At 46.4% G+C, this 25136-nt stretch overlaps 11 protein-coding genes across 11 annotated transcripts; 6 read left to right on the forward strand and 5 right to left on the reverse strand.

The window, feature by feature from the left end:
• Window positions 1-436: 436 nt before the first annotated feature.
• TRIVIDRAFT_70742 (putative non-ribosomal peptide synthetase SirP/GliP2) lies at window positions 437-6614 on the forward strand (the record flags this gene model as incomplete). Its single annotated transcript, XM_014100440.1, has 2 exons — window positions 437-1133; window positions 1195-6614. The coding sequence occupies 2 exons, from the start codon at window positions 437-439 to the stop codon at window positions 6612-6614; spliced, it is 6117 nt and encodes a 2038-aa protein (XP_013955915.1).
• Window positions 6615-7117: 503 nt separating this feature from the next.
• Window positions 7118-8452, reverse strand: TRIVIDRAFT_151885 (uncharacterized protein; the record flags this gene model as incomplete). Its single annotated transcript, XM_014100441.1, has 4 exons — window positions 7118-7561; window positions 7665-7701; window positions 7951-8267; window positions 8411-8452. 4 exons carry the CDS (start codon window positions 8450-8452, stop codon window positions 7118-7120), a joined length of 840 nt encoding a protein of 279 aa, XP_013955916.1.
• A 641-nt stretch (window positions 8453-9093) lies between these two features.
• On the forward strand, window positions 9094-10316 carry TRIVIDRAFT_201757 (uncharacterized protein; the record flags this gene model as incomplete). The annotated part of the gene is made up of 2 exons (XM_014100442.1): window positions 9094-10142; window positions 10190-10316. The coding sequence occupies 2 exons, from the start codon at window positions 9094-9096 to the stop codon at window positions 10314-10316; spliced, it is 1176 nt and encodes a 391-aa protein (XP_013955917.1).
• Window positions 10317-11552: 1236 nt separating this feature from the next.
• On the forward strand, window positions 11553-13407 carry TRIVIDRAFT_191958 (uncharacterized protein; the record flags this gene model as incomplete). Its single annotated transcript, XM_014100443.1, has 7 exons — window positions 11553-11648; window positions 11708-11883; window positions 11952-12549; window positions 12612-12831; window positions 12891-12955; window positions 13010-13117; window positions 13165-13407. 7 exons carry the CDS (start codon window positions 11553-11555, stop codon window positions 13405-13407), a joined length of 1506 nt encoding a protein of 501 aa, XP_013955918.1.
• Window positions 13408-13770: 363 nt separating this feature from the next.
• On the reverse strand, window positions 13771-14593 carry TRIVIDRAFT_151896 (uncharacterized protein; the record flags this gene model as incomplete). Its single annotated transcript, XM_014100444.1, has 2 exons — window positions 13771-14456; window positions 14515-14593. The coding sequence occupies 2 exons, from the start codon at window positions 14591-14593 to the stop codon at window positions 13771-13773; spliced, it is 765 nt and encodes a 254-aa protein (XP_013955919.1).
• A 285-nt stretch (window positions 14594-14878) lies between these two features.
• TRIVIDRAFT_70746 (uncharacterized protein) lies at window positions 14879-15784 on the forward strand (the record flags this gene model as incomplete). Its single annotated transcript, XM_014100445.1, has 2 exons — window positions 14879-15602; window positions 15657-15784. The coding sequence occupies 2 exons, from the start codon at window positions 14879-14881 to the stop codon at window positions 15782-15784; spliced, it is 852 nt and encodes a 283-aa protein (XP_013955920.1).
• A 406-nt stretch (window positions 15785-16190) lies between these two features.
• Window positions 16191-18223, reverse strand: TRIVIDRAFT_78670 (uncharacterized protein; the record flags this gene model as incomplete). The annotated part of the gene is given in 4 exon segments (XM_014100446.1): window positions 16191-17036; window positions 17137-17579; window positions 17640-17807; window positions 17827-18223. 4 exon segments carry the CDS (start codon window positions 18221-18223, stop codon window positions 16485-16487), a joined length of 1560 nt encoding a protein of 519 aa, XP_013955921.1.
• A 443-nt stretch (window positions 18224-18666) lies between these two features.
• On the forward strand, window positions 18667-20335 carry TRIVIDRAFT_230798 (uncharacterized protein; the record flags this gene model as incomplete). Its single annotated transcript, XM_014100447.1, has 6 exons — window positions 18667-18739; window positions 18802-18958; window positions 19039-19336; window positions 19397-19473; window positions 19535-19624; window positions 19688-20335. The coding sequence occupies 6 exons, from the start codon at window positions 18667-18669 to the stop codon at window positions 20190-20192; spliced, it is 1200 nt and encodes a 399-aa protein (XP_013955922.1).
• TRIVIDRAFT_191963 (uncharacterized protein) lies at window positions 20216-21161 on the reverse strand (the record flags this gene model as incomplete). Its single annotated transcript, XM_014100448.1, has 3 exons — window positions 20216-20728; window positions 20816-21061; window positions 21114-21161. The coding sequence occupies 3 exons, from the start codon at window positions 21159-21161 to the stop codon at window positions 20216-20218; spliced, it is 807 nt and encodes a 268-aa protein (XP_013955923.1).
• A 652-nt stretch (window positions 21162-21813) lies between these two features.
• TRIVIDRAFT_191964 (uncharacterized protein) lies at window positions 21814-23350 on the forward strand (the record flags this gene model as incomplete). The annotated part of the gene is made up of 4 exons (XM_014100449.1): window positions 21814-21950; window positions 22032-22420; window positions 22458-23175; window positions 23215-23350. The coding sequence occupies 4 exons, from the start codon at window positions 21814-21816 to the stop codon at window positions 23348-23350; spliced, it is 1380 nt and encodes a 459-aa protein (XP_013955924.1).
• Window positions 23351-23892: 542 nt separating this feature from the next.
• TRIVIDRAFT_222788 (uncharacterized protein) lies at window positions 23893-24942 on the reverse strand (the record flags this gene model as incomplete). The annotated part of the gene is made up of 4 exons (XM_014100450.1): window positions 23893-24193; window positions 24254-24359; window positions 24434-24547; window positions 24618-24942. The coding sequence occupies 4 exons, from the start codon at window positions 24940-24942 to the stop codon at window positions 23893-23895; spliced, it is 846 nt and encodes a 281-aa protein (XP_013955925.1).
• Window positions 24943-25136: the final 194 nt, after the last annotated feature.

Here is a 25136-nt window from a genome sequence, read left to right on the forward strand (position 1 = left end):
GTCGGGGTGATGTACTTGTCGTAGAATGATAGCATCAACCGGAGAAATCGGGCCAATCAATAAAGACTAATCAAAGGAAATCAGCCTGTCCGCGATCGCATGAGAGGCGTTCTTGCTATGTAACACAAATTTCGGTGGGGCTACGAAATGAAGTCCCCGGATATTTGCCATCGCGATGGATTGAGACGTGAATCCCCTCCACCCCGGAGCCGAGTGAATATGAGTGAATGAGTACCTAGATCCGGCCATGGCATGTCAAAATTCGCCGATGTTTTAATGCTAGATACAGGCCGGACTTTATTCCCCGTAGGAAGTCAAGGACCTTGTTAACAAGGCTAGCATTACGTTACAAATGTAGCAAGTGTTCAAGATGTAATCGCTCTTCCATGCTATGTATGGGCTAAGGCTTGTTTCAAGATAACTTGTTAAAGGGAAGATGAGCGACAAACCGAGGATGATGCGTCACACTGAACGAGACAAACCGGCAATCTCTGGTAAAGAAGGAAACAATATGCTCTCAACTGCCAGCTTGATCAACCAAAATGCCATTGAAATATCTGACGCAATTGCTTGTTCCCAGGGTGGAAGGCGTTGGACCTACAGAGATCTTGATGCGGCCTCTCGATCTCTGACGGTGCTATTCAGCGCGCATGGAGTTTGTGCTGGAGATGAAATCCCAATTTTCCTCTCGAGGTGCTTCGAGAGTGTAGCATCTACTGTCGCATTGCTTCGGCTTGGAGCATGCTTTGTGCCTCTGGACGCGGAATCTTGGAGCCAAGAAAGAATCGAGCAAATTTTGAAAACCATTGAGCCTAATCTGGTTATATATTCCACTGAAACGAATCTCAAAGCTGAAGGTATTCCGATTATATCGGAGAAGGAAATCAGCGCCAGATGTCAGTCTTTGGATTACGGCACTGCTCCCGAGTACATAGCCGGTGTGGAAAGTAGTCCAGACAAACCGATATACATAATATTTACGTCCGGCACGACAGGGATTCCGAAAGGGGTCGTCATCCCACGCAGGTGTATCGACAACTATGTCAGACAAGGAGGCGACGGAGGAATGCCTTTTAATTTGGGAGTATGCCGTGGTGACAGTGTTTTGCTGCTTTTCTCCCTCGGCTTTGACGGTTAGTGCGCCAAAGGTTGTCTATTACATGAATGGATATACTGATTGAAACCGGGTCTCAGCTGCCTGGGGTGTCTTCTTTAGTACTCTCTGTCATGGGGGAGAGCTCATCCTGTCCGAACCTGGGAAAGTCCTGGAGGATGCAAAGAGGTGTACAGTTTTGCCTGCAACTCCTCAGCTGCTAGAATCTTTGGGAGACCCTGAGGCATATCAAAATATCAAATTCATATTTCTCGGAGGGGAGTCACCGAATTTAGCACAGGTAAAAAGGTGGTCCGCCTCCGATCGACGAATCTATAATTGCTATGGACCAACCGAAGCCACGATATGCGCGAGTATGGCTGAGCTAGCACCTGGAGCTCCAGTAGACTTGGGGCATCCAATGGCTGATACGCAATTGTTGATCTTAAACGAAAAGTTGGACGTTGTAGATGAGGGCGAGATCTTTATCTCCGGGCCGGGCCTGGCTACTGGGTATTATAAGAACCCGCAATTGACCGCAGAAAGGTTCATCACGTGGCATGGACAGAGACTGTATCGAACTCTTGATCTAGGTCGAAAGACGGCAGAAAGCATCGTTTTCTGTGGGCGAGAGGACAGCATGGTCAAGAACCGCGGGTATCTCATCAACCTTGACCTAGATGTTCTACCCACATTGTTTTCCTACCCTGGAGTTCTATCGGCAGCCGCGTTCATGAAAAATTCTCAATTGGTAGCCGTTATTACTCCAGAAAATATCGATATAGCAGCTCTGCGACGCTTCTTGTCCCAAAAATATGATAAATTTTTGGTGCCGGATCATATCATTACTTTCAAAGAGCTCCCTCGAACGCCAAACGGAAAAGCCGATCTCAAATTGCTCCGATCATCATTTGCCTTCGAGCAGGCAAGTTCAATGACCAGCTCAAAAGAGGAAAATTTGTCAGCATTGTTGCGAGAAGCAGTTGCCGATGCACTAGGGTGGCCATCGGGATCCATTCCTATGGATCGAAGCTTCTGGGAACTTGGGGGAAACTCTCTCCTGGGAATAAAGCTTCTCTCCGGGCTACATAGTAGGAGGCAAACGGTTCGATTCCAAGATATTTTCGAGCCCACCCCCCTACATCAGCTCCTTAAGAAGCTTGAACCAACTCGAGCTTCAGAAAGCAAATCTACAACAGGCGGGCTAAATGGGGACCAAAGCGAGACTGAGGCAACAGCCCCAATGACTCCAACACAATTAGGCATGGTCCGTTCCTCAATTGGGAATTCCACAAAGAGCTACATGCTAATATCTATATATTTGCCGTGGGATCCTGAGATAGATTCCAGCCGAGTTCGAACGGCTTGGAGGACAGTAATTGAAAGGCACTCGATCTTTCGTACTTCCTTCGATCCCCTCAGCGCTATTCAACGCGTTGGAAGACATTGCAGCCATGATTGGGGCGAGATCCGTGTTCCTGACAATGATATGACCATCATTGACGACGAAACTGACCGACTATGGAACTCCATTCAACATGAGGAGGATAGTAATGATTTCCATCCAGTAAATGCCCTGAGGCTATTGGTTAACGAGAGTGGTACTGCTGCGACGCTGCTTTGGCTCATTCACCACAGCCTCATAGATGGTTGGTCCATTGGCACGATTATTAGGGAGGTCCACACCTCAATGGCTGGAGAAAGCTTGCCGGAACAGCCACAACAGTTCTGGAGGCTCTCGCAACTGTTACCGCGGTACGTCGAGGAGCGACGTGAGGAAGGTAGGCCATTTTGGAGAGATTTACTTTCCAAGGTGGCTGATGTTTCGCCGTTGAATCTCCCTAAGCCGTCTCAGGAAGGGTCGCATGATGGATTTGGGCAGGTCAAGGCCGATTTTGGTCTCCCCTTATCTGTGGTTCAGCAGATATGTGCTGCAAAGAAACTCACACCAGCGGCAGTGTTTCATGCCGCCTGGGCCCTCTTGCTGCGCTCTTACGGTTCTCAAAACCAGGTTGTTTTTGGTAGTGTGTTTTCTGGCCGGGATTTCCCTCTATCCGGCATAGAAGAAGTTGTGGGACCTTTGCTTAATACTTGTCCGTTTCCTATTGATCTGTCCAGCCTAGCAACGAAAGACGAGTTTTTAGCACATGTACAATCCATGATTCATCTCATTAGCACGCATCAGTGGTCGGCCGCTGAAGCAATGCAAACATACATGCCTGGAAGCCATTCTAGAATACTCGAAACAATCTTGTTTCTCGAGTACGACCTACCCGGCCTCCATGATTCCGAATGGCGCTTTGATCGGATAGATAGGCCCGAGTTCGGGCTAACTGTCTCCATTCGGCGAGGAGATACTAATCTCTGCCTCCGAACGTTGTTTGACCGATCAGTATATACTGAACCAGTAATTCGACGCATGATGTCACATTTTACAAATATTTTCCATGCATTTCTCGACCCACGATGTACATCGATATCCGAATTGCGAACGCGCCTGCTGGATCCTTGCGAATTTCTTTCGCTAGTAAATGCTTCGCCAGCGCGTATGGATCCATATGTCGGTCCATCTAATTTGAAAATGGCGTTCGAGACCGGCGTTGATCAATGGCCTGATGCCGTCGCTATTGAGGGTTTAACGCACTCGATTACATATCATGAACTTGACCAGTTAGGAAACTACGTTGCTGAGAGAATCGCCTCTCTAATTCAACCTGGAGAGGCTGTGGCTATCCTCAGCGATCGCAGCATGGACTGGATTATAGCCGTCATTGCCACAATCAAGGCGGGAGCAATATATGTGCCTATAGATATCAAATTGCCCTCACAGCGATTTCGAATCATGATCGAGACCTCCAAGGCAAAGCTCTGTATTTTGACCAGTGCAGACAATCGTCAAAAATATAACGGCATCTTCGATATGAACTTATACCTTCCGGATATCCTGGCTGGTTGGGACCGTAAGCATTCGAACCGGCTGGAGACGGTGACAAAGCCCGATGATGTAGCATACATCACCTTTACCTCTGGCTCTACAGGTGTCCCCAAGGGTGTGTGTATCGAACATCAATCGGTAATATCCTACCTATCATACGGGCCCTCGCGTATGGATGCTCGGCCAGGACGACGCCATGCACAAATGTTCTCGCCGGGCTTTGATGTGAACCAGGCCGAGATATTCGGAACACTGTGCTATGGAGCAACACTTGTCCTTTATGATCCAGAGGATCCATTTGCGCATTTATCCCGGGTCCACGCAACAATGATCACTCCGTCTTTTCTCTCCCTATTGGATCCGGCTAGCTTCTTCAACTTAGATACCATCCTATTTGCTGGTGAAGCTGTACCTCAGGCTCTCGCGGACCGTTGGGCGGGACGCCGTATCGTATACAATTCGTACGGCCCTTGTGAGTGCACTATTGGATGCCTCATTCAGCCTCTCCAGCCGCAGGTAGAAGTCACGTTAGGGCGGGCAATTCCTCGGGTTGGGGTATATATCCTTGATGAGGGGAACCATCCTGTTCCAATAGGAGTACCAGGAGAGATTTGTCTAAGCGGCATCCAGGTTGCGAGAGGCTATATAGGCTCTGGTACAGAAGAACTCTCTCAAACTCGGTTTATCCCTGATCCGTTCGTCCCTGGCCACCAAATGTACCGCACAGGTGATCGTGCCGTATGGACAGAAGCTATGGAGCCTCGGTTTCAAGGACGCTTCGACAACCAAGTCAAAGTCCGAGGCTATCGCGTTGAGCTTACTGAGATTGAAAACGTTATCGGTATGATTGACACGAATGTCCGCCGCGTAGCTGCCGTCGTCCAAGGAGATATCATCGCTGCGTTTGTGGAGCCTTCAACTGTGGATGTTCCCTCTATCCAAGCTGGTCTTCGAAACCGTCTGCCAGCCTATGCCTGCCCCTCTAAGATTGTGGCCCTGCCCAGTCTGCCGACGATGCCCAATCAAAAACTTGATCGCAAGAAGTTGCAATCATATTCATCCCCGACAATAATTAGTGGCCAGAAGTCGAGTACATTTTTGCAGCAACTGCTAATCGAAGCATGGAAAACTGCAATCGGTCTTCCCGAAGAGACTGCTATCAATGAGGAGTCTGATTTCTTAGCGCTCGGAGGTAGCTCTCTCTCACAGCTAAGAATGGCACAGATAGTTTGCGGCAAGCTAGAGAGGAAGCTGCCTCTGAAGCTATTTATTTGGAATACAGGATTTCTTGCATTAAGTGATCAAATTGCAAATTACTGTACAAAAGATGGAGAAGACCTGCCCCGGACCGTCTATTCCGAGCAGCCATGGTTGACGCTGAAGCCGCCGTACAATGCCACCTCCTATCTCGAGAGAGAGTTGGTGCTACTCTCATTGTCTTCCCCAACTCCGCAGGCATTCAACGTAGCGGTTCAGATACGTCTCACCGGCGTCGTTGATATGGTAGCCTTGAAAAAGGCCGTTCTTGCTGTTACATCCAGTGAACCAATCCTCCGAAGTTGCTTTCGAGTGGAGAAAGAGACAGTTGTGAGGTGCTTGTCACGTGAACCTTGTGACATCATTCAAGAAGAGCAATTGGATTCAGATGTCATTGAAAATTTAGCTAATCACCCCTTTGACTTATTGAGTGGTCCATTAACACGACTCTTGCTCGGTCGAAGTCACGGAGGGACTAACATTGTGCTCATCCAGCACCATGCGGTTACAGACAAGCTCGCGATCAAAGCATTCTTTCGTCGCGTAGTGATTGAGTACTTACACAATATCGACAAGGAGCAACGGGAGAGATATGAAGATGTATTGCCAAAACCAGGCTATGCTGCGTGGGCTCAATGGAAATCCAATCATGTCCAGGTTTCCAGGCATGAGTCGGAAACTGAATATTGGAGATTTCAGCTGGATAACCTCCCAGAACCCCCATTTGGGCAATCATCAGGTCTAGCCCAGTACGTTGGAATGTCGAGCGCCTTCTCATTAAATTGGAAACGCACTTCTTCAGGCTCCATGGAGCTACTTGTTACCCTAGTTGCATTGGCCTTGGCAGAGGTTAAAAAGACGTACGATGTGGTGATTGGTATTCCTCATATTGATCGGACCGAACCAGGCACTGAGGATTTACTTGGCGTGTTTCTTGATCGATTGCCGATACGCATCCGTATACCGCTTCAGGATTTATATGATCTTCCGGGTTTCATTCAATCCGTTGGAAGCCTAATTAGAGATGGTTTGGCGCATTCAATTCCTCTAAAGGATATCCGCAAAGTTACTACGCACAATGACATATTTCAGGTCATGGTAGTGTATAATAGTCTGGAAGACTCTATATCCAACGTACTGTCTATCCCCAATGTAAGAAGTGAGGAAGTCTTCCTCAAAACTACTGGAGCTAAATTTCCGCTACTCCTGGAATTTACGGAAGAATCTGATTCTATGACATGCCGAATGGAATATATGGAACACCTGCTTCCATCTTCGGTAGCAATTGCGATCGGCGAGGTCATTAAAAACAAATGGTCACAACTGTAGTGTAGTCGGCATTTCCAATACACTACCGGCTGGCTCGTCACACTTCCATTCTGAGGGAGTTGAACTCTTGGGGGCAATGATTCCTGAAAGTATCACTCTGACCCTACTTGCCACTTTCCCTCAAAACATGATCTACAAGAATGGCATAATTAGCTTTCAATATCTTCTTTAATAGACATACTCCATATTATTCAGACGAGATATGAGAGCCACATTTGCCGTAGCTGTAGTTACCGTGCCCCCTCTATCGTAGACAAAAGCAACTAATTGTTCTAGAACATAATCGATGTTATTCGATAGGGAAGGGCGCAATTGCCTCACCAGCAGCATACAACAAACTGTACGTTTTCGTATTTATATACGAGATATATTTACTAGTTGCACAGGCCACTATCCTTTAAACAAATGCTACGGTGCATATAGGCGAACATTTCAGATATATTATTGCGTCTCAAGTGCAGGTTTCTTCATGCATAAGACCCATCGTCTCACCATACCGCCTCTTATACTGAGAGGCCTGGTTCCATCTCGCCTAGATAATCCCGGACACCAAATGCAATCCTTTTCAGACCTTCATGTAATTGAGATATTGGCACTGCATAGCAGATTCGGAACCACCCTGCTTCGTTAAAATGGTAACTTGAGCCTGTTGAAAGCGAGACTCCTCTTGTCTTGAGACACGCAAGAAGCCTCTTCTCCGCCTCAAAGTCAGTGTCAAGATTACGTAGTCTCGCAAAGACAAACATTCCATAGTATGCTGGAATGAATTCCATCTGGTTAGTGTTCAGAAACGAAGAGACTACGGAATATGCCTGGCTTAGGGTCCTGTTTCTAGTATAAGCAATCTCCTCAACGAAACTTGACCTGAGGATTGCTCTAGATGTAAAAGCCATTGATAGAGATGAAACCTGACTGTGCGTGCTTAACGCTGCACTTAAGCGGACAGCCTTATTAAATTGAGTGATCAGTGCACCCTATGTGAAATTGCCGTTAGTAAGGAGGTAGAACAGAATTGTTAGAATTAGAGTTGGGCATGCATGTTTTACTCACCACACGGATCCCGTTGCATCCAAAATCTTTGCTTAAACTATATATGATATGCACTTGATCATTGATTCCTGTCTGATCCATCTCAAGTGCCGACACAAAAGGAACGGCAGAGTTGGGACTCGAATAGTGGGAAGAGAGGGCATACACCTCATCTGAAATATAATGCAAATTTTGCCGTCGACAAAATTCTTTCAAGGCATCTAGCGTTTCCCGAGGATAACACTGTCCCAAGGGGTTATGCGGGTTGCATAATAGTATTGCTTTGACTGGTATTGGACTTGCACACAGGGCCTCTTCGTAGTGTTCCACGCTCTCCGGAAGAAAGAACTTGTCCAGTGGGACATAGACTGGAAGAATCTTTCCATGAGCATGGATGGAAATTGATATATCTAGACCAGACCAGTAAGGTGTGGCAATCAAGATCCCATCTCCAGGGTTGCAGATTTGTTCAACAAGAGCCGTTAAAGCAAAGCTGCCACCAGCTGCCAAAACAATATGGGAGGCATCGACACTCTGAGCCGGACGGAAGTGGGAGTTGAGCAGTTTCGCCATTAAACTTCGCACCTGACTGGAGCCACCAATCCCGGTAGCATAGGCCAAATCCTATGGAAATACCAAGTGTTAGTACGGGTTCTTGAGTGAGAGAATACCTCCTTTTGCAAATGGTACCTCTTCAGACAGGTCAATCTGTGCTATTCGCAGTTTTTCCAGCAACATTGCCTTCAAAAACCAGTTTTCGGCCGTACTAAGGTCAACAGTAGCCACATCACCAGCCAGCACCGCACCATGTTGACTCAGAAGGCTTGGAATGATACTCTCATTCCTTTGTTCACACTGTGTTGATTGCATGCTGAACAATTTGGTTTCCGAATTGGAGATCACAGGAGGCAGTATTCGCTCTAAAGGGGAGACGGGATATATCCGGAGCAATGAAATATGCGTTCTTGTATGGACAATTAGGTTCTTTTTAGTCGCCGAAGTTTTGTGCTCCTTAGTCGCCGCTGAGAAGGTACTTGCACTCAGACCCTAGCCCTCAAAGGACCACTCGCCAGCCTTGGAATATTTATGAAATGCTGAGAACCTATCCATTTTTTCTTGCATCACCTGCTGGGAAACAAGGTCAAACTAACTGATTTACCTTGGTGGGAAAGATTTAACGCCAGTGCCATTGAGATAATGGCACCATACCTGTATGGTACATCCTAAGATACCCCTTCACATTTGCCTCTCAGAGCCTCACATCCACTGATAGGAAACAACTTTTCAAGAACGCTACTCTAAGCTTATATCACAAAGATCAGGTAATGGTTAATACTGGGGACGGACAGATATTAGTCGTTAACCTACATAACAGGGTGAACAAGAAAAAAGCAACCGCTGGCGACCACTAGACGTCAACAGCCTAATATGGAATGATGATATAGGCTCCATGTTGACTGATATGTTGACTATGGCAGGATACCCTGTACATTCAATGGTACTTCACACTGAATTCTTTCGCAAGTCAGTCTCACCTTACCTGGGCTTTCATCCCTCGGCAACTGAGGCTCCTCATGTATGGAGGAGCTTCATGACAGATGATCACACACCCGTTGAGCTCAGTTGGTGTTGGTCTGCAGCAAAGGACATTCCAAAAGTCAGGTATTCAGTAGAACCAATCAGCAGATCAGCGGCCCAGGGCGCTGATCTGGTGAATGCCACTGCCAATGTCCGACTACTTGGAGAAAGCCTGTCTATCGCCCCGGATATGGACTTGTATCTACATAGACACTTCCGGAATCTCTTAACCTCCCGCCACATAACCCAACAGACTGATGCGACATTACAACCAGGGGTCCCACAGTCGCAGTGCTTTATTGCCTTTGACTTACTCGAGAAGGGAATGGTAGTCAAACAGTACTACCTACCTGGCCAAACAGCAACTCGGGAGGGTTCTTCAAACTGGGATATTATAAAAGATGCTACTCAAAAACTATCTGGGCCTGCGGTTCCCTTACTGGCGTCATTTGATGTGCTCGTCAGCTTCATTGAATCTCTTTCTGCAGAGTCGCAGCCTACGGTGGAGATACTGGCTATCGACTGCCTAGATCCTATCAAATCGCGATTAAAAGTTTATATTCGAACCATTGATACTACATTCCATAGCGTGCTGAATATGCTGACTCTTGGGGGTAAGGCTCCGAAGTCTGATGAAGAAGTGGATTCTCTACGGGAACTTTGGATCTCCGTATTTGGGTTGAATCCGGACAGCTTCGATATGTATCAGCCACTCCTATTCAAGGTGCATAGAACTGGGGGTATGCTTTATTACTTTGAACTGAAAGCCAATGAAGCCCTTCCCAAATCCAAGGTCTACCTACCGGTACGCCATTACGCGCAGAATGATGATCAGATCGCGAAGGGCCTCTCCAACTACCTGGAACAGAGAGGAAAGAAATTATCCGAAGGGTCATACTATCATGCAGTCCAAAAGCTATGGTGCGTTGTGTCCAGCATATTTGAATCACTTACTAATACAGCAATAGCAACCACCGGAATCTTGCTGATGGGTTAGGATTTCATACCTACATATCATGGGCGAGCGATCATAACCAATGGAATGTGACAGCCTACTTTAACCCGGAGATCTATGCTAGCTACCGATCTGAGTAGTGGTACAACAATCATGCGCTTCGTTGGATATGTTGATGCTGTTCCAACTCTTGTCCCTGGGACTTTGTGGTTGATGTTCTGCAAAGGCACACATGCCACCACTCTAGTTCAGTATCTGAGGTGTTTAGGGTGCATTCAATCCCAGTTCTGTTTTGTAAGATAGACGAGAATTTTAGAAAACAGGCGACCGAGAAATTCTAAAGTTCTGAGATGTCCAGTAGCAAGCTTCGTCATCAAAAAGGCCGAAGTCAAATACTCGATACAATTCCAGCGCTATTCAACCGAACATTTTAACAGACTAATCAGTTATTGCCATAAATCTTTACCTGAGAGAAGTGAGGAGGCCAAGCTTACAAATACTTCAGCAGGCAACACAACATGGATTCATTTACTCAATTTTGAATTATTGCTCACGCAGTTTTAGAAAAAAAAAGGCCACTATAATATGGTGGGCATCTCCCTGTATTTTAGTAGTGTACTCGCTGTATTATAGTGAACTGAGTGTTATAATGTAGCAACCACTTGTGGGAAATAAAGCAGCAGTGCTACAATGGATCGGCAAAAGTGACGACGAATGGCACGGTATAATTATAATTTATACACTGTGCTTATGGCAGGATTATAGCGGATTTACAGCGTAAATACAGTGAACAAACCATATCCGGAGTTTAAGAAAATATTTGCACTCATATAGATCGTAGTTCATACTTCAAACCTAAAAAAAAAAAAAAAAATATTTTATACTATTTAAATAACTCAAAAGTATTATTTTAACCTATTAAATTAAAAAGTGGCAGAGATATTACAGAGTGACAGTTGGAAATATTTTAGGTAGATAGCGGTGCACTGTGAGGCCAGTCGTCACTTCTGCCCCCCACTGTAACACTTTTGCTTCCCACTGTAGGTAACAACCTTGAATTTACTCCGTAGTCGTTACTTAGTAGGCCAATTGCGTGGGGCAGTAGGGCCCCTCTCTTCGGGGAATATCTGTATTGTTATCCTGGCAGTAATCGTCGGCCAGTATTTAACCGTTAGCATCTGAACCCCCCGATATCTATTCCCACCACCGTTGTTTCTATTTTTATGTTTTATTTTAATTTATTTCGCTTACTTGAAACACGGAATAAGAAAATGAAAGAAGATAATATCCATCGGAATCATGCAGACGCTAATTCTACGATTGTATTATGTTCTACTGCTTTGAGCATAGCAAAATTGGCATGAAAAACCAACAAAATGGCATACATCAGTATAAGCTATTCGGCACTCTTGTGTTGTCTTTTTTTAGCCTGGATTATTTATCGAAAACGAGAGCCAATTATCCATTTTATAGTATGTCCTCTCATCGGCCTTCCTTTAATCAATTTTTCGGTAGCTCATTTTATACGTAGCTCTCTACCGTGGTATATCCAATTCGGGACATCCAAGGACGTCCAATCTCTGGGCCACGATGGAAGTCTATGGATGGGCAGGGTATTGATAAATTCTTACGTGGCCACGAGTTCAGCCGAGATTGGCGACGGCATGGCGCAGTTTATCGAATTTGGTCCGGCTTTGTCCCAGAAATGTGGGTGACGACGCCACACAGGCCGGTGATTCTGAGCAGGCTCAGATAGGCTAACTATGGAGTTTCAGTGTTCTCACAAGACCAGAGGATGTCAAGACTTTTTATATCGACTCCGCAGTCCACTTCAAATCCACATCAAGCAATGGCGGATGGCTGTTTCACCAGCTCCTCGGGGACTGTATGGGCCTCATCAACGGTGAAAGATGGAAGAGAACACGCCTTGAATTTAATAGCTATTTCATTAATCGCGCAATTACAGAGTTTTCTCCCCAGATGGAACAAGGCGCTGCAAAATACACGCAGAATCTCAAGGGGGGGTGTGGCCACGGTATTGATGTGATACATGCAGGCAACATAAGCCGATTTCCTTTCATGACTACAGCGGAGCACATTTACGGACCTCTAACTAAGCAAGAGAAAGAGAATCTCTGGTCTCTAGGCCAAAGGAGTCTCGGATTGATGGGTAAAGTACTGTCTGGCGGTGTTTATAGATTCAAAGTCTGTCAATACTTGAGGCCGGGGACATACCAAATTTTGAAGAAATTCAACTATGATTGGACTGCTTTCAACGAACAGATATACAATTCACGGAAGGGCTGCTTCCAAAAGCCTCCAATTGTACATGTTTGGGAAAGTTTGGAAGAGGGGAAGGTTTCTAAACAAGAGGTTTGCCACTGCGACTCCCCAGGCTCTGCAGGATGATGTCTAATCTGCCGGCCCCCGTTTAGTTGATACAAACCATGAGCGAGATCCTATTTGCGAATCTCGACGTGTCAACCCACGTTCTTGGTTGGTTGATCATATTCGTTGCCCAGAATACCACGGTACAAGAACAGCTTCGGAAGGAAATAACTGATCAATATGGCGATGTGGTGGAATTTTTGCGCAGAAAGGACACACTACTGCATTTTTGTTATCTTGAATCTCTACGTCTTCGACCATTTACTGGTAAAGTGTCGTTTCCAACCGCCGTAATAATAAACCAGAAATCGCTAAGAAGTAAACAGTTTTTACCATCCCAGAAACCTCTCCAATGGCCAAAGTTCTTGGAGGATATAGGATTCCAAAAAATGTAAATCCACCCAATCTCTCCCAGGAGCAAACTTTCTGACAATTGAATGAGCAGACAGGTGTTGTTGTGGACACATTAGCAATCAATTATAACGCCGAGTTCTGGGGGGACAATAGCAGAGATTTCAACCCGTATCGCTTTCAGCATCTATCATCCACAGAGGTAGGAAAGATAAAGCTATTTGAGCCTGCCTACGCATCATAACATAGCTAACGAATAAGAAGCTTCGCTATAATTTATTTACTTTTGGATTCGGCTCACGGAAGTGTCTCGGTCAGCATTTCGCCGAGGCTATGATGAAGCAATTCCTCTGCAAGCTGCTGGAAGGTTATGAGTTGACATTACCTGAAACAGAGATCCGAAAAGGAACGGAAGAAAAGTTCAGCAGGGATACATGGGTTCCCATCTCGGATTTACGAGTCACTCTCACTCCAGTTGATTTGCGGAGGTAGATCAACTACAGGAACTATATATATATTGTTGCTATACGTGTGCTGTAAATGTGAGAATATTATAAATTTTTAGTCTTTCTGCCCGCTTGTCTTACGAGCTATACAAGCCCAGGACCCAGTGGGTATAAGCTCGTTACAAGTACATGACAGGCTGAATTCAGCTACTGCTTTACCAAGCTAGTGACAAGATTGCAGGTCTATCGACCTGACTGCCGCGAGCATACACCTTAGAATCAGAAGTTTAACCCTTAGGAATTCTAACTTATAGTAACCGTTTCGTCACCCCTAGGAAAAAGTCTACACAAATAGCAAGACTTAACTTTGGATTCTTGCTCAATAACTATCTGACAAGGGAATGACGATTTAATTCATCTTGTCGAGAGCCGCAAGCTCTGAATCAGACAGCCCAAATCGTGTAACTCTATATATTGCCCTTGCCACCGGTGGTAATGCACTTACACGCTCACTCCATGCTTTCAGATGCGGCCATTCGTTAAAATCCAGGTCGGCTGATTTGGCAATTGATTCATTTGCGAGTGGTAAGATAGCAAAATCGGCAATGGTTACTCTGCCAGGTAAGGCCATGAAAATTTGACCAGGCTCCTTTAACCGCATCTCCAAGAAGTTGTACTCGGTCCTGATATATTTGAGAAGAACCGAAAGGGACTCGCCGATGTCCACGTCTTTAGGCATTTTCATCAGGAGCCATATCTTGCCAGTAGCTCCTAGACCGGCCGTGTAAGACATCAACCAATTCATAATCACTGTTTTTTCGTGTAAGTTTTTGCCTAGATAGAGGCCCTCCGTGTCGTATTTCTCTGCAAGGTAGACCAAGCAAGCAGAAGAGTCGAAGATATTCAGTCGGTGGGCATCGCCACCGGCCGGGTCGATGTCCGTATCCTCCATGGCAGGGACCATTTTGTAGGGATTGACAGCATGAAACCATGTTTCTTTGCTGGTTGATTCGATAAGATGAATGGCATGTGGAATCCCCAGAGCTTCAATCAACATCAATGGTTTAACCGAATTGGCTGTGGATGTTGGGCTTGCTGGAGTGCGTATCAGTGTTAGTGTTTATCGGGACGCTTATTAAGTGGTTTATTTCACCTTTCTTAACATACAGCACCAGCTTATCCTCTGGAATAGCCGTGGGGCGAACAGATAGATCCGGCTGCATTGAATCCATTTTGATGGTCTAGAGAGTTACAGGGAAAAAAGGATGAAGACAAAAACGGCAGGATATTCTTTGCAAATGATGACGGTCTAGTATGATCTATGGTGGGAAAATGTATTGATCGGTTCGGCGAGTATACCTGTAGATATTGACCGAAGACTCCACACCATTACCCGGGAGTGCCAGGTTATAGTACATACATCAGATGCCCGTTTCGAACATCATTACTTCAAGAACCTGGACTTTGTTCCTCTTTGATCATAGGTCTCAGGCGTTGTCTCATCTATGCGCAAAAAAATGGCTGAAAGTACGATAGAGGATACATACCGCGGCCCTCGCCATCAAGGCGAGTACGATCGCTTACGTATCCAGCATGAGCTTGCCAAGACTGCAATGCAAGGAAAGCTGCTATATTCCCCAGTAGATTTGACACAACCCAATCTCCGCGTCCTGGACTCAGCAACGGGCGAGGGAACCTGGCTCATTGATCTTGCTCAATCTGTACCAGCTTCGGCAAGTTTGTTCGGCACTGATATAGCCCCTCAACATTTTATGGCCCAAGACCAACGACCCTCCAACGTGCACCTCTCTCATCATTCGATCTTTGAACCCTGGCCGGCTGAATACCAGGACAGTTTTGATGTGGTCCATCAACGCTTTGTCTTAACAGTGGGTTCTGATGAGGCTGCTCAGGAAGCTGTGAAACACCTTTTTGCTTGCGCAAAGCCGGGTGGTTTCATTGAGCTTCACGAGGGGGACATGTTGTCAATCCAGGAGGGGCCAGACCACGTGGCATTCATGAAGTTCCGCGATATTATGGTCAACGCATGGAAAGCTATTGGCCATCAGCCAAATCCGGGGTCATTTCTAGCGCAGTGGTTGAAGGGAGCCGGTGCAATAGATATCCAACAGGATCGCCAAACCATCAAGGTAGGAGCCGCAGCCGATGATAAAGAGCAAGGGGAGAGAGCGTTGGCCGTACTGCTTCATCTTTTAGACGGAATGAAGAAGATGTTGAGTGGTGAGTTCAATGATCCTTATACTTACCTGAACATTCACTAAAAATGTCTTGTAGATAAACCAGGGCAGCCAACAAGTAGCGAGTTTGATGATCTTCGGCGTGAGCTAGAGCATGAACTCCGCACTGTCGGTAACGTGTACTATTATCACCTTGCGTGGGCAAAGAAGGCCACTGTTGGTTGATGAAATTGAATCGAAATTCAATCTGGAGAGGGCTTAAAACAGCGATATGTTTTCTGAATGAGGTGCGAGCAAAGTGGGTGGTACACCACAGTATATAGAGACGTTCAGTCACCTTATCAAGGAAGAACACTGGTTGAGACTTTGATCCTAATCTTGTATTATCGTATTTCGAACATTTCTCGTGTCTGACGATAAAACCCTGCCATTTGCAGCAAATGAGCCATTCTTAACAGATTGATAGGCCACATACATGAACCAATATTGGGGCTATCTTGCTTTCAAGTTTTCAAGCTGCATTTGCCTCCATGCCGGAAACTTCTATTTTCCACCAGGACTTACAAGGTATATACAGTGATTAATATTGAATCATCTATGTGAAATTGTGCTATCTTGGTGTTTGTTTTGTGACAATGTAGCAGTTAACTCAATTTAGCCCCTATGCTCTTTCAAGTAACTGGCTTAAAGTTTTCTTCCATGTGCCTATTTAAGTTTATTAAAGTAATTCAACCATATGTGTTAGTCAAAAATGTCATTCAAACCCAGCCAGAGAATTATTCCTTCCGATGAGATGAAGTTGGTTACAAGTAATTACAACTCTTCATCCATACTCCCTCCTCACACTGCCCTCCCTCGGTCGTCAGTCATAGCTTGAGAAATCCACCAAGACAGTGCAGTATAGATCTTCGAGGTTCACCGGCACTCATGCCTTTTCAGCACTTGCTAGGTGGCTGTTAGGCTCCGTTGCTTCCTTGGGCGGAGCCTCATCCGTTGCTTTGGGCCAGTAACACACTGCAATCAGTACAGATCCCGCTCCAAGAACGCCAGTAAGTAGCCAAAACGCATTGCGATACCCTTCCATAGCCACTACTTCCATGTCCCCGATGGATTCTCTTTGCGAATTCATCAAAGCATTGGCCCCTGCTAGGAGCACGCTGGCGCCCACCTGGTATGCTGTGTTAAATAAAGCAGCAGCAACAGCGTGACTACCAGATTCAACGTGACGAAGCAAAATGCTCTGAGCCGGCACCATTGCAAGCGGGCTGCCACAAACAAACAAAATCGCGCACACTATTGAATACCAATACCCCCCCCCGTGGTACGTTCCACCAGCTCGTTCAGGCGTTGCGAATGCCCAAGATACAGCGCCGCAGGCCGTTATTACGAGGCCGAGAACCAGAGTCCCCTTTTCCCCGATCAACCTGACCATTGGCGCGGACAGAGCCCCACTAGCTATCGCAGAGAAAGCGCCTGGCTATTTTACAACGAAAGTTAGCTGGTACTTTTGTTGGGACGGTGGTTTTGGATGACAGATAGCCCTTGGGTATGAATGCAGATGAGAATGGGACGCTTACCAAGAAATACACAGCAGTAAGGACGGGCGTGTAACCTAGTAGGTTCACACACAGTTGCGTGACAATAAAGAACCAGGCACTGAAGCTGCCACCGAAGGCAAATATGGCAAACATCATGAGTGCAAACGGGCCCGACCTCCAGACATAGCGAGGGATAGCTGGGTTGGTTACTTTGGTCTCGATGAAGACCAACGAGATGCAAATGCATGCGCCGAGGATTACGCCGACGAGTACGGGGGCTGAGCGCCAGCCAGATCTTGAACCATCATTGACTCCGTATACCAACAGCGCAACTCCAATGGTAAATACAACAGCGCCGAGGATGTCAATGGATAGATCACTAGTTCTGTCGAACTTTGGTAGGAATAGACAGGCTAAAATAAGGGCTAGTCCGGTCAAAATAATGCAAATCCAAAAGATGGACCTCCACCCAACTGAAGAAGCTGTGGATAGGTTAGTACTTGTAGGTTAACAGAAATCGAACCAGAGGGAAAGGGAATTACAAGAGAGGAGAGAACCAACGACGGTACCAATCGTGGAACCCAGAGGCGCACAAGCCGTGTAGATGGCCAATGCTGTGTTGCGTGCCTTTCCGTCAGGAAACGTCCTGCTGATGATGGCAAGCCCGTTTGGAGCCTGAGTTGGGAAAGTTAGTGCGGACAAACTAGTAACTCTTTCAAATATGACTACTTGCGGTTAAACCTGCCCCAATACCTGAAATGGCACGACCAGCGAGCAGGGTGGCTTTGTTCTTCGCAGCGGCGTTGATGATATTTGATATAGTGAGAACTGCTGTACCTGCGATAAAGGTCTTTTCTAGCCCCAGCCATTGACCTACTTGACCCCCAATCAAGAGCAAGGCCGCAAACGTGATACTGTACACAACTAGTACCCAATTGACATTTTCAGAAGTGAAGTCAAGGGCTTGTTGAATGTCTGGCAGCCCAAACAGAACTGCGGAGAGCTGGAATAGATCTAAGAAATTCACTAGGGTTGTGGTGAGAAGAATCAGGTTCCGATCGGTTTTCTCATTGACCCGTCTCCCAAGGTGATAGGGAGGGATGCGCGATGGCTGAAGAGAGGGCATTGGAGATAGTCTGCCTTCGGCGTCAAAACGTTCCTTAGCACTGGCGCGGAGGGGCAAATGTTTTCGGGAAAGAACATCGTCTTCGATTACATGTAGTAGTTGAAATCAATGACGCATCGTCTTTTGTACCAGCCATCACGAGCACCCTGACAGATAGTAGACTCGGCAGGTTCCCGGAGCCTTTTCGGGGACTATGTTGCTTCTCCTTAACATTCAGCCATGCAGCAATTCGTGGTTCGGCCCGGTCCACTTTGATTCCGCGTCTTTTATGTCCGGCTATACCAAGTGTCCAATTTAAGTATATCTATGGTACTTTCAGCCTCAGTTTGTGTGGGGAGATATCCCAGATTTAGCAGTTCAAGGACCGCAATACCCAGATAACCAACCAAAAGGGTTATAGCAGTCTCACAATAACCAATGACATGCCACACCCTGCTACCACCATGCCTATTTCTGAGTCAACGGCGTCTCGGATGGATGAGGCGTTGGAGGTACTGGGGTCAGTCCCACTGATTGGTAAGCCGTCGCTGTGGCATTGATTTGAGTGATTGAAATAGGCTGACCCTGGTGTGGTGTAGATGGGCATAATGATTGGCCTCATCTCATTCGTGGATTTTACGACAATCGGCTAGACGAGCGCTTTGATCTGGATAAGAACCTTGTAGGCCATGTAGATATGAATCGACTACTTCAAGGAAAGTCTGGGGGGGCCTTTTGGAGCGTATACGTCGACTGGTGGGTTCTCAAAGAGTCTATAATCCGATTCTATAATATGAGTTTCGTATGAACCGCTGATGCATGACGGAAACTCTCAGTCCAGAGTCAGATGACTTCAACGATAATGCAGCGCATTTCGAGATAATCCGAGACACAATGCAACAAATAGATCTCGTTCATCGGCTGGTACGACTGTACAAGAAGCACATGGGACTGGTCAGAAGAGCATCCGATATTATAGCCTTGCATCGCGAAGGCAGGTTTGCTAGCCTTATTGGGGTCGAAGGTTTGCACCAGATTGGTAATAGTCCAAGTATTTTACGGCTCTACCATAAGCTGGGTGTTCGGTATGTGACACTGGCACACAACAAGAACAATCTCTATGCCGATAGCGCAGTAAGTAATCAGATTTATCAAGCATATTATTATGGATGCAGTTTTCGACTAACCAGCCAGACTGCCACGATTCCAGCACATGATGGACTGTCTGTCTATGGGAGAAACATGGTTCGGGAAATGAACAGGATAGGAATGTAAGACCACCCATTTATATATTGTAACTTCAGGATGGCCTCTTAACTTTCGAACCAAAAGGATCATCGATCTCTCTCACACTAGCGAGGCCGTAATGCGGCAGACCCTTGACCAGTCAGCGGCTCCGGTTATCTTCTCTCACTCATCAACGTTCGTCTGGCTATCGCTTGGTATTTGATATGTAACAGCTCTGTGCTGACCGGAGAAACCCAGAGCATCTACAGTTCCACACGCTCGAAATGTTCCCGACTCAATCCTAGAGAAGCTCCAGCAAAATAATGGAGTGATTATGATCTCTTTCATACCTTCTCTAACGACTGTGGATGGGGTAAGAGCGACACTTGATCACATAGTTGATCACATCATGCACGTTGCTGAGTTAATTGGATATGACCACATTGGCCTAGGATCTGATTTTGATGGCATGTTCAGCGCTGTCAAGGGCATCGATGATGTCACTCAATATCCGGCGCTGGTCTCCAGATTACTTGAGCGAGGGATTAATCGGATAAATGTGCAAAAAATCCTTGGGCTGAATATTATCCGGGTGCTAGAGCAAGTTGAAAACGTATCTGACTCTTTCCGAGACAAGCTACCAGTCATGGGTGAGGATATTAAGCAGCTATGGAATGATAAGTTCAGGGACACAGTCAGACAACAGTATCCCGAAGCGGAGCATGATTTACCACGGACAGAATTAACCAAGCAGATGAATTAAGAAGTTTTTCTTTTCTGTACTTCTTACTTACACATTCCGTCGCCTCTACCCCACAGGACACTATGTAGATAGTCGTGATGAAACCACATTGTCCACAAAAGACAATCAAATGTCGTTAGAAACCAACGAGGAACCTCACCATCATCACCTTTTAACTTGTGAACCCACACTTCAATCCAACGTGCCACTCTTTGCCATATACTATCAAAAATCCTCTTACCAATCCAGAATCGAAGGGAAGATGTCGGTTCAAAGGTCGGTTGGGAGACCAGCTTTTCTTGGTACTCTGCAGGGAGAGCCTTTTCATGGGCACCGCGGATCAACAAGCCCTTTGAATTGTCAGCTCCTGTAGCTCGATTATGGCGTATTATCAAGCCAGGCATAATCTTGACGCACGCACCATGTATCGTTGAGAAGGTAGTCTTTCCCAGCTCCGGTCGACTTGATGCCTGGCCACTAGTGTCGTGACTGATATCGAGGAGCCGTCTCGCTGTACAGTGGCCGTAAGTGTTGCTGTAGTATATGCAATACCTCCCCTGAATATTGTCAATGAGATAACTGTGCTACTCTGCATCGCCCCCATGTTATTGCCCGGAGAACATATACCCTTCAGTCAGAATCACACGTTGCATATCCTCTGAAGTCAGTTGATATGCGACACCGTATACTGGCGTTTCCTGTTCCCCCTTCAAACGGATCCCTCCCATAGCTGGGTCGGTATAGGGCACACCCATGACATTGAAGCATAGAGTATGCGTGTTGATGGCTGCAACTTCATACTTTTGGGGCTGAATCTTCCGTCGCTTTACAAAAACATCCTCCAACATATTGGAGCCATAAGCAAAGTACCAATGAATGTTGTTGGACATCTTGGTAGGTCTGGATGCTGAAATTGGAAAGAGGCAATAAATTCAAATGCACCCTTGGCGAGATTCGTGTAAAGTTGGATGGCGCGAAGTAATCCGTCATTTCGAGTAGATTGATAAATAAGAAACACTCTGACCAATCGGCCTAGGCCCACAATTGTACGTGTACTCTGTATACAAGCCGAATTAGTCTGTTGGTATAACCAAATCTCACTGATTACATGTAGTCTGGTACCTGATCGTAACCCATATCCCTAACCAAAGAGAGCAAGGCCCAAGACTCAAATCAGCCACACTAATTCACTCAAGTCCCCACAGGACATTGGTTTTACAGCCTCTCATTTCCAATCGCTGCGACTATGTGGTCTCGAGGATGTCACGAAATGTTGATTAATGATTGAGATGCAGAAGACATTGACATTTGATTGGCTCTTGGCACTACCTACTGTTGCATATAAGCAGGCTTCTACTAGGGGCAGGATGTCAATCGCGTATGCTCCTCAATATTATCCGGCAGTATTTTTCTCACTTTCCAACCTTGATGGTGCGGCTATTCATGTACGTTCCAACCTTGATAGTACCTCTATCCCCTGCCTAGGTACTCCTCGGAGTACACCCTCGGATGACAAAACGTGACTGGACTACCCAAGCGTTCGCATATTAATTATAGTGGCCGATCCCAGGATTACGCCATAGTGCTCAACTCTTTAGTTATCAACCAGGAGGTTAACCATTGGCTGAAAGCCGCTGTTGTCATGTCTCGAGACCAAGCAGTAACCCCAAAATTTTTAGAAAGCGACAAGCAACCCAAACTTCGGAGTGCCTGCGATGGCTGCCACGCTGCAAAGATCCGGTGCACGGGAGGCACACCATGTGCTCGCTGCGCAAGAGAGTGAGGAATACCATCAGCACAATGAAGCAGACCCTGTACTAAGAAACAGGAGGAGGTGGGAGCTAATTGGCCTTCACACAGGAATCTACGATGCCACTACAGCTTCAAGGCAAAAATTGGGAAACCGAAAGGTAGCCTGAACAAAAAGACAATAGAGCGGATGCAGCAAATGGCGAAGCCTGCAGGAAACAACCAAAGAGCGCCACCATCAGAAGCCACAGCTCCGCGTTCCGAGACCCTAGCTACAATACCATATGCAGCGAACAATCTATTGTTATCACCTGTCAGTGGTGAAAGCACAACTGCCGATGTTGTCCTATTGCCTCAAAACAGTCATGAGATCCAGGATACAATAAGTTCTAAGCCACTTGCCCTCGGTCATTCTGATAATCTTGTATATGAGGGAGATGATCTCGATGGGATGGAAAATTGGCATTCGATGGTAGCGGCCAGCAGTATCGAAATGGTTAGTAAATTACTACTATTGCAACATAACTAGTACCAAAGGATCAACACTGACCACGGTCAGGAATCTACCCAAACAACCTCACACTCAACTGGTTCGTGCTCGCCCATGTTCCGCGGGGATCTTTGGAGCCTCTGGTAGAATATATGCTATCGAAGCCACAGCTAACCATCCCCAAGACCAAGATCCAGACAGCAGCAGGACTACGAATAAAATACCCATCGGGTATGAAGACGACTCGAGCTTCTGGCGTAATACCACTTTTTCGCAAATATCTGGCGCGATTGACCCATCATTCTCACAACTTTCCCCGTACTCATCGAAGTCGACGCCATCTGGCCAGATCGATCGGCAATGTAGCAACCATGCTTCCATACTGTCGCCATATGCCGGACCATCCCCACCCCACACGCACCCCTCATCTCCCTGCACTTGCTTTGCTATGTTAAGCAGCCGTCTTTGCGAACTGCAAGCCTTATCAATAGCCACAGAACAAGCGCGGGCAATTGACTCATTATTGGTTCAGTCACAGACCACAATACCTTACATTAAAACGCTCTTCAAGTGTCATAACTGCATGAGGGACACGCAAGGACTCCTCATGGCCACTATGGTTTTATCTCGTTTACTGACGTGGACACGACTTTCTCTGATAGATCAAGAGCTTGGCCTGATTTCAGCACAGGTACGCCTAGGAAAGTTCACTGGCTCAAGAGAATTGGGTATCATGGTGACGCGGCTGCTTCTCCGAACTCACTGGTTAGATCTCAAGAGGACTGTAGAGCATTTCCAAGACAGGGTTGATCAGATTGGATACGATAAAGCGGATAGAAGTTATTTGGCTACACAGGCTGAGAACTTTAGGCTGGAACTAAAGCAGTTTTCCGAGAAAGTGCCTGACGTATCACGACTTAGCTTTCTTATGGCTGTATAAGCCGTAAGGGAAATATATGCACAGAGCAACCTTGGTCTGACCGCTAGTGAGAACCTGGGATGTAAGGTGATAGATGATAGTCACTGAGGATATTTCTTGGTGCATATTAAAGTAAGCTCTATCCTTTAGAGCCTTAGATGTAATGATCTGACCTGTAACCTTAACCGTAACGTTCTGATCAAAAGAGTCTTGAAACCTATGCTGGCACGGAACAAATATCCCTTGGAACTAGTTGGTGCCAGTGTCTCAGTCAGACCATCACACATCTCTTGTTTAACTTGATGGGATAGGACTAGCTTCACAAGTTCAATAGATCGGAAATCAAGCCGACTTTAACAGAAAAAATCAATTGTATAAAGATACTATTCCCAAATCCCAAGACCAGCTTATAAGAAAACAATATTTGTGGAGGCCTTGGCGATTGCCAAATCGGAGGTGAATTCTGGCACAATAAATGCCTAAGCAATCCACCCAGAATCAAGAACAGTAGGATGCAGTGTCAGCTACCCCATATGCCCACGTTCCTAACAGTGCCCTGATGGCTACAACAAGAAGAGACTGTCGAGCATGAAAGGTATGCGCATGTAGTCCCTGGTGCGGTTCGGCTTAATGAGAAAGTCGCGTGCGAGCAGTTCAACAAATCTGGTGTAAATGATCATTCCTGCTGAAATGGCATCGAGAACGCCGGAGACCACGTTGGCGGTGAAAGACCCGCTGTCATACGACGTCGATAAGCCCAGGCCGATGATATTGAGATAGAAGTTATGAGCCCATACATGAGACAGAGTGTCCAGAGCAACCAACTGAGGCGTTTGGGGAATAGAATGGCGGATAATGATGCCACTATTACCAAGTCCCTCAATGGCCGGATGGAAGACAATCAGCGGACATAGAGTTTAAAACTCTGCGCCAACAACACCAAAGTTAAGACCGATAATGACAGAGTGGAAGATGATACTGAATACCAAGACCAGGAATGCCGCAATTTGTTCTCGGAAGGTGTATTCAACTTTTCAAAGTCAGACTTTGACTCTAACGAGTAGTCATAAATCTGCTTTCCACTACTAGAATCTTTGTTATTACCAGCCATGGTCACAGCTTCCTCTACAGATGCATGGCGGGCCGTAGCGCCATGTAACAGCTCACTGCGGCGAGACTCGACATATCGATCGGCCAGGAAGTCGACCAGGAAAACGACTATGGCCGGACCATAGCAACCGACGGTGGCCAGGTATACTCGGCCCATCCTCCCGTCATGCCAATGCACGATTCCAGGCCAATCTCATCGTATGCCCGATCGAGCAAATGGACATATGCGGTTGCCACAATGACGCCGGCGCCAAAGCAACGTGCGAATAAATGGACACAGAGCGGTATAAGGATGCGATGAGTGCGCGTAGCCAGCACCGGAACAATGTTGCCAATGTAGAGGTGACGAGAATGACAAAGATGGCCGAGATGCGCGCGCCGAGCCTCCGGTCATAGTTGTTACCACCGTCGCTAAAAAAGCATATCACGTCGCGAGGATCGACCGTCGTCAGGGCGACACTGGTCGGGTCGAACGGCGAGATGTCGGCAGTGGTAGAGACCATGATGTTAATAGGTTGACTACTGCTAATGGTTCAATTAGCCGGCAGCCCTTGACGATAGGAACAACCTTTTATGTTACGAGAAATGGTCAGGGCTGGGTTGTTTCTCATCCGAGTTTTCAGACTCAATGGTCAAGGCTATGTTATCGCGCAGAAGATCAAGGTTTAATCTTATTTTGGAGTAGATCCTGCTGGAC

This window comes from Trichoderma virens (genome assembly GCF_000170995.1).
Source record: "Trichoderma virens Gv29-8 chromosome Unknown TRIVIscaffold_65, whole genome shotgun sequence".
In the NCBI taxonomy this organism is placed as follows: Eukaryota; Fungi; Ascomycota; class Sordariomycetes; order Hypocreales; family Hypocreaceae; genus Trichoderma; species Trichoderma virens.